The following is an 8,324-nucleotide window of genomic DNA, read 5'->3' as shown; positions in this document are numbered from 1 at the left end:
GTTTTTCTACGTACTTCATTCAGCCCAGGGGTATTAAAAACAGACATGGAGTGTTTCGACTTATTAATGGTCTCTTAGTATTTATTATAAGTAAAAAAAAAAAAAAGAAAAAAAAAAGCATAGTTCTGGGGGGTTTTTTTTGTTGTTTTTTTGTCTTTGTGCTTGTTGTCTACACACAACAATGGCTCCAATGGGGGAATAATGACAGATTCGTTGTTTCTTCTTACAGAAATAGTGGGGCGCTTGTACCTTACGTTTAATTATATCTGATGCTCCGTCAAAGATAAGCAAATTTAGTGCTGGCTTTACCGTGCTTACAACGTCAGGATAGGAATTGCCCTCCAAATCGTAATAACCGAATTTAGATTTACAGGTGGTCATTGTGGAAGAATATGTTTGTCTAATTCTACCGCTGTAATTCGTCTCTCTCACGAATACATTTGTTCAGTAATGCAGTACATTTGATTTAGACGGTGGGACATTGCCTATGTAGATATCCCACTTAAATACACAAGCTAGGTAGGCTGCTAGTTAGGCTACCAAACGAATATTACATATTTTTAATAATTCTCTTGTCTGTACTTTGCCTCGTAACTGTTTTGCCACATAACTGTTTGTTTTGTGCAGGCGCTTTCACATGACGTTCACGACGTCACTTCGAAGCGACGCCCAACCAGCAACAAGGCCGTAGTCCTAGCGGCAGATTTAAATTATTAAACCAAAATATCCATTACAACGAACAGGTTGCGCAAGCGGTGGTCAACGAGATTAAACATCGACGTTTTATAGCTTGTTCTGCTACCACTCGCGTTTTGGTATCTAAACCATTTTAGTCATCGTGAAATAGTTGTATACTTAAGGTTTGCTTGTTTAAAGTAAAATGATACTTCGATCTAGAAGAACACCCGCTCGTCCATCGAAGGAGGCCGTCGTTACCCCCACTTCCACTCGGCGCAGCCTTCGTCCCCGCTCGGCAATACGAACAAGAGCAGCGGTAAGGACTTGGTTGCATGGACTAGGTTTGACTCTGAGAACAGTTATGTGAAAAATACACATCATGGGGGACGTTAACATTTACGAACTTGTTATGACTGTTTGGTTTTAAACTAAAGAGAAGGCTGGCTCGCGGGAGCAAAACAATGCTAACATGCTATTGCTAGCATAAAACCTAGAGATTAAACCGGAAACAACGTATAACGTAAATGGCAACAATAGTTTTTTTTAATCTGTAAACTAGCAATATTTATAACTAAGCTTAGCGTTATCAATGCTGTTGCTAAGCAATAGCCAGCGTTAGCAATAACTAACCATGTTACTAACTAATCAGACGTAGCCAACGCTGACCAATCAGTGTTTTTAACGTTGGTTAACATTAAACCGTGTTTCTTGGTTTGAGTCTGTGGTAGCTAATTGGCTATTTAGTCAGCAATGCTACATGTCGATTGTGATGACTGTTTGCAAGGGTTTTGCTTGAGTTTTGTGTGTAATCTTCAGTAAATGTTTGTATTAGCAGGTGACCTTTTCCCGAAGCTACCAAGCTAGCTAGGAAGTCCCGACTTTATTTCTGATATGCAACTCGTACTTCCGTACATTACATTTATTTGGCAGACGCTTTTATCCAAAGCGACGTACAAAAAGTGCATTTCATGGTCATAGACAACTGCTAAACACAGGTTCAGTAAGGTACAATACTTATTTTGTACAGCTATTTCTAGCCAAGAACACAGTTTAGTTCACACAGTGAACACTTCCGCTTCCTTTCTGTTTGTGATGGTCCCGCCCCTGGTTCAACTTGATTGGTTGGTAGAATTCAGTGACGTGAACGAGCTGTGCTTTTTAGTCCAGAGTTTAAATTTTCTCCAACTTTCAAAACGGATCAGATGTGGAAAATCCAGGTCCAGGAAGTAGAAACCCCCCAGTATTTCGTTCCAACCACAAGGCCTCAGCCAGGAGCTAGACGAAATCCATGGCAGGACTTTTTTTCTGACCACTGGACTTTCAAGCTCTGATGCAGATGCTGCTCCAGGTGCCAGTTTGTGTCTGGGTTGTGTTTATGTTTTAGCTGGAAAGATGGCTGACTTGCGTATGTATCCTTGTGGCCACGCAGAGCCGAGAAGAGGCGGTCATCGAGTGCGAACTGCAGTTCTCTGATGAGGAAAGCATCCCCACTGTTGCCAAGCGTCCCAAAATCCCGGCTCGAGCTCGAAGGAGGGCGGCCGCTGCACAGGACAGCGAAGGTATACAGGCTCGGCCAGTGGAGCTGAACACTGCTGGGTGAACTGTGCATTTCACCAGAGGGTGACTGGGTCGAATCCTGAGGAGAACCTACCTACTGTTGAGAGTTGCTGTGCATTTTGGACTGCATTTCACACACACACACACACACACGTCAAGAGCTCTTTTGACTCTTGCCAGGTTCTCTTCATTGTAAATAAGATTCTGATTTTAATTGACCTGCCTGGTAAAATAAAGGGTAAATAAAATACACGCACACATTATGGCTAGGTGTGGACAGGCCTTCTGCGAGGGCCTGACGGTGCCTCTGGTCTTCTCCCTCTTAGATGTGGACTTTAAGACCCCCGTCCGCGGGCGGCAGCTGCGGGTGCATTTTCAGGAGGACAGCCTGTCCCCTAACCCTTCGACCCCTAACCCCGCCGTGCGGAACATCTACTCGCCCATCGTTCGATTCCTGACGCCAGTTAAGAACGGTGAGTGCGCCCGAAGGCCTCGCTCGTGCACGGGCTCGGCGGCGGGTCTTGCACGCACCGCCATCTCCCTTCACGTGCACGCGCGCGTTTCCGCCTTTCGCTGCCAGTGTTCTCCTTTGCGTGCTACGAGCGGGTGCAGATCCCCAATCTCAGGCCCCGTCCACACGTACACGGATTTTTCTGAAAACGTAGTTTTTTTTCCCTCCGTTTTGGCCTCCCGTCCACATGAAAACTGCGTTTTTAGCTCACTAAGCAAAGCTTTTTGAAAACGCCCTCCAAGGTGGAGATTTTTCAAAACTCCGGTTTCTCTGTCTTTGCGTAGACAAGAAAAACGGAGCTTTATGAAAACGCTAACGTCATGACATCAACTCGCGCATCTGTTACCATGGCAATTGATGTATTGCGCATGCGGCAATCGTTCTAGCGTTCTCCTGTGGACGGAGATATTTTTTAAAACGCCGGTCGTGTGGATAGGGTTTTTTTTTGTTTAATGGAGGGGGAAAAAACTAAGTTTTCAGAAAAATCCGTATACGTGTGGACAGGGCCTGAGTCTGCAGAATGTGTGTTTCACACGGTGTTACTTCTTGCCAGTGTCCTGCCAAGCCCTTATATCTCAAATCCCTTTCATCTTCCCATTTACCAACACAACATTATGGAAGAATCACATGTTAATTTGTTAAGCTATGGGACACTTAAATCATAAAGATGGGTGAGAGCTTTCACTGTGTGTGATACTGAAATGGCCCCAGACTGAGGGCTTTCACTGTGTGTGATACTGAAATGGCCCCAGGCTGAGAGCTTTCACTGTGTGTGATACTGAAATGGCCCCAGGCTGAGAGCTTTCACTGTGTGTGATACTGAAATGGCCCCAGGCTGAGAGCTTTCACTGTGTGTGATACTGAAATGACCCCAGACTGAGGGCTTTCACCATGTATAATACTACAGGTATAATACAAGTGTGTGTGGAGCGCAGGTGTGCTGACAAGTGTGTGTGTGTGTGTGAGTCACAGGTGTGCTGACAGGTGTGTGTCTGTGGGCTGCAGGTGTACAGTCTCCTGTCCCTGAGCTGATGAGTCCGGAGTGGTGTGTGTGTGTGTGTGTCTTTGGGTCTCTGGGTCTCTGGTGTTCTGACGTGTGTGTGTGGGCTGCAGGTGTACAGTCTCCCGCCTGTGGGCTGATGAGTCCGGAGCAGTGTGTGTTCGGCTTCGACGCCCTCAGCCCTCTGTCAGACGACGAAACCAACGACGAGGTGTTCAACCCGTGAGTCCCCTGCTGCTCGCTGAAACTTCTGCTCTTCCCCCGGGAGAGCAGGCACAAATAAACCCCACTTCCTGGACTGCCAAAAAGTTTTGATCATATGACTCATGTGGAAACCCTCTGTTGCATTGTAAGACACTCTGAAAAAAGTGTTATGAGTGTAAAAAAATGCATAAATACAAATTCCCCTCAGAATTAGGAATGTTGCTTGATGATGCTGCTGCGCGCAGGTGACGTTTCCATGGAGATGCCTGGCGGCCAGGTACTCTGAAGGTGCTCTTCTGTCGCCCCGCAGGTACGCCTTCATCAAGAACATTCCGTCACACTCCCAGCAGTCCCGGCCCTGCGTGAGGGACATTCCGATTAAGACCCGGAGCGTCCCGGAGGCCACGCTGGTCTTGGACCTGGTGAGTGTCCCGTTCTCCCTCTGCTGTGACCCTGCTCTGGAGGAAAGGTGTTTTCAGAAAAGACGCTCCTGTGGGGAATCCCGTGTGGCTCAGCTCGTCAAACCCTGAGCCTGGAGCTGACGATCAGGGCCCTGTTTCATGAAGTGGGATTACGGAGTTTAGCTGGATAACTGCGCTGAGTAAAACCCGGAACCCTCCAAAATTTGGAACATGGACTGAAGTAAAAAAAAAAAAAAAAAAAATCTGTTTCCTGAAAAACCTCCTAGATTGATCTGCTTAACCGAGTCCTCGCTTGTTATGGAACCACTCTTAATTTAACTGAGTGGTGTCCTCCTCGCTCTGTGTCATTCTAAGGATATTAATCATTCTGGTCCCCCTGCTGTTGATCTGAACTACACTTCAGCGTCCATTAGGTTCTGGGTCTGCATTATCCTCATACTCCCAATTTGCCCACTTGGTTAAAACGTCAGTCTTTTCTGTCTGCCTGGATTTGATTGTGGATTCCAATATTTCCCTCCCCCAAATTAAAAAAGTATTTGGATCGTTTTTCAGATTGTACTCCTCCCTTGTGTAATGTCCATTTTGCCAATGCAGATTTGTGGGTAATGTAGTTTCTTTTTCCCCCCCTGTGTGTTTGTACTGCAGGATGAGACCCTGGTGTTCAGCACGCTCAGTCACCTCGATAACGCAGAGTACACTTTCCACACTTCCTTTCAGAATCACAAGTACAAAGTAAGTGAAGCGAGACATTCCACTCCTCCCACCTCCTGCATCCAGCACAGCAGTGTATCTAGAGCCTGCGTGGATCTATCTGACCAGCGATGTGATGTCAGGCTCTGTCCTCAAGCTGTCTGTAAAAACTGATGCACTACATCCACTGGGTGTCAGTGCATTCTGTCATCACTTTGTGCACTGTGCGTAGCCCACTGTGTGCTCAGGGGTATGCACTCTCAGGGAGGTACTTGAAGAGTTGGTTCTTTGGAATGCTTTTTTTCCTGCCTGATTTCACTCACACACGGTTCCTCTCACAGGTGTACGTCATCCTAAGACCCCACGTCCAGAAGTTTCTGCAGAAAATGTCAAAGATATTTGAGGTAAGCCCTGCATGTGCTGTGTGCACGTTCTTCCTGTGATCCATCTGGGACAATTCCCCCCCATACCCCACATCCCACACCCTACACCCCACAGCCCACCCTCATGACTTGCCGTTAATCATCTTTGTCTTTTAAAATTAAAACTTTTTTTTTTTTTTTACAGATTTCCATCTTTCTACAAGAGCCATGTTTTCATTGTGGCTCAACTGTGTGTGTTTTCTTTAACAGATGTTTGTCTACACGTCAGCGAAAAGACAGTATGCGGAAAAGATTCTGGATGTCCTGGACCCACAGAAAAAGCTATTCCGGTAAGACGGTCTCAGTATCCGCTTCGATTACAAACACCAGCGATGGAGACTAGCTCCAAGACTGAGACCATCTCAGTCTAGGAAAACTGCCCTTGCTGGTCTGAACTAGAGTTATTTAACCCTTGACGCCAGTAAAGTCTCTGTAGATTACAGGCTATTCTAAAAGATGTATCCATTTTACAATTTTCAGAAAAAAAATGGTCTTTCACAGGACTGCTTGTTTTTGGTAGTAATGATTTTTTTTTGCGAATCGAATGGAATCCACAGGAGGTTGTCCAGTGGTCATTTTCACCAGCATCTGAAGATTTTAAATGCATATTTGACCTTTGACCCAGGTCAGGTCTAAATGTAATTAAAACGCAGTAGACCAGATCCAGAAACGCAGCAGAAAAAGAGCAGAGTGAAAGTTTGCATCGAGAGCAGGGCGTGGCTTTGCCCCGGCCCGTCTGTGCTCAGGCTCAAAGGTGTGCTCACCTGTGGAGCTCCAACGCCCTTCCTTTCCCTCCGCAGACACCGCCTGTACCAGGACGACTGTTTCTGCGTCCTGGGCCACTACGTTAAGGACCTGGGCCTGCTGCAGAGGGACCTGGCCAAAACCGTGGTGCTGGACGACGCCCCCCACGCCTTCCCTTATCACGTGAGTCTTGATCGGCTCTGCGGTCATTTCCAGGAGCGGTAAGGGAGGTGCTGGAGGCAGGAAAGGTAATAAGGTGCTGGGAGGCAGGTAAAGGTGTAAAAGGTGCTGGGAGGCAGGTAAAGGTGTAAAAGGTGCTGGGAGGCAGGTAAAGGTGTAAAAGGTGCAGGGAGGCAGGTAAAGGTGTAGACGTGTGCTGGGAGGCAGGTAAAGGTGTAGACGTGTGCTGGGAGGCAGGTAAAGGTGTAATGGGTGCTGGTTTCTGTTTCAGGTGATGAACACGCTCCCCATTCCCAGCTGGGTGGGGGATAAGAGCGACAGGGAGCTGCTGAAGCTCATTCCGTACCTGGAGAAGCTGTCTGAAGCGGTGAGCTGGCCGTCCGACGCACGCGTGCCAAAAACTGCCAGACTGGAACATTCTGGAAGTCCGTGTCTGCCACACCTGTAGGACACGCCCTCATTTCAGAGCTCCCTGACTCTTATAATACATCATAAATCTTATGGATATTGAATACACAGAAGGGTTTCCCCTGCAGTTTAGGCAGGATAGCCCAATGCACCTAAACACTCCTGTAATTATTCAGAGAGGCTGTTCTTAACAGGAATAATACACCATGTGCATGCTTTCACTGATTAAAAATAAAAAAAATTATTTGTGCAAATAAAATCAATGAAAATTTTGTTTAAAATACTTATGGCAAGTTCGTTTTCACCCAATAATTGTATTGGGCTAGATTATTACCAAAATACACACTGCAGCTAAAAAATGTATTCAAAAAAGTATTTTATATGGTCAAATCTTATTGTTTGACAGATATGTAACTCCCAAGTTCAAATAATAACGTGACTGATTTCTACAATGGTGATTAGGAATTATAAAGTGAGAAAGAAGGGATAAGTAAAATATAATTTCTGTGTGCTTACCAGCACAAACGCCTCTGGTCCCGTTAACTGTCAGGCAATGTCAAATCTAGGTCGCGTTGAAACGCTCCGTGTAACCTGCTAATGTGCGACCTTGGTGGCACCAAAATAGCCCCGGACCCCGGCAATGTTCCACCGAGACCGACCGATGTTCATTGTGAGGGAAAGGCGTTTAACCATCTCGTGTCTCTTCAGGAGGATTTCCGGCAGGTGCTGAAGAGAAGGACAGATCATTTGCACCGGCTGCTCTCTGAAGACTGAGGTGTGGAGGCGCGGCCTCTGCCAGCGATACGCTCCGGCTCGAGACGCCGTGAGAGGCTCCCTGTAACAATCCGATGTGGAATGGCGACACCTGCTGCTCGCAGGAGAAAGTGCAGCCCTTGTGCGCTATATTTCAGAACGGATTTCACACCAGTTGAACCAGTTGAAAGCCTTTGAGCTTGAATTTTTGTTGTTGTTTTTTAAGAAAAGACTTGATTAAAAAAATGTGCGAAAAGTTCCAAAACGCCTGTTTTCTGTAAGCAGGAAATTGGAGCAAACTACAGCAGGAAATCAATAGCTCAAGTCGTGCCCTGCTGGAAAATGTTGGAAGCTTTCGTCCCGTTTTTCATTGTTTTCCCTAATTTATTAATTTGATATTTTTCTTGATCTATGTGTATTTGTGTTATTGCTGCCGGTTTTAACGCTAAAATAAACCCGTATGAAATACGTTTTTGTAATGAAGCATTTTTGTCTTTTATTGGTGGAGGAGAGTGAATGAAAAACTTTCCCAAGCCAGTTTGTATTATTTGAGTGCGTAGTGCATGTGGAACCATTGGCACCATTAAATGTTATTTAACCAAATGTGAAAGCTTTGGATTGTAAAATAATAGTTTGCATATCATTAAATTCATTGTGTACGACCTATTTTCAAGCAGTCATTTTGTAGCACTCGGGTTATGTTTGGATCTGACTGATTACTGTTAACTAGAATTGTACGTGTCATTGCATAAATA

At 45.8% G+C, this 8,324-nt stretch overlaps 1 protein-coding gene across 1 annotated transcript; it reads left to right on the top strand.

Annotated features, from left to right (window-relative positions):
- Nucleotides 1–307: 307 nt before the first annotated feature.
- LOC135257842 (CTD small phosphatase-like protein 3) lies at nt 308–8,037 on the top strand. The gene is made up of 11 exons (XM_064341007.1): nt 308–994; nt 2,108–2,237; nt 2,562–2,708; nt 3,860–3,968; nt 4,261–4,372; nt 5,018–5,104; nt 5,404–5,466; nt 5,695–5,774; nt 6,285–6,411; nt 6,680–6,775; nt 7,525–8,037. The coding sequence occupies exons 1-11, from the start codon at nt 881–883 to the stop codon at nt 7,588–7,590; spliced, it is 1,131 nt and encodes a 376-aa protein (XP_064197077.1). The 5' UTR covers nt 308–880; the 3' UTR covers nt 7,591–8,037.
- The last annotated feature ends 287 nt before the right edge of the window (nt 8,038–8,324 follow it).

The sequence above is a fragment of the Anguilla rostrata genome, chromosome 6 (assembly GCF_018555375.3).
Source record: "Anguilla rostrata isolate EN2019 chromosome 6, ASM1855537v3, whole genome shotgun sequence".
Classification (NCBI taxonomy): domain Eukaryota; kingdom Metazoa; phylum Chordata; class Actinopteri; order Anguilliformes; family Anguillidae; genus Anguilla; species Anguilla rostrata.
The sequence above is the reverse complement of the archived record's forward strand: the minus strand, read 5'-3'. Positions and strand labels throughout refer to the sequence as shown.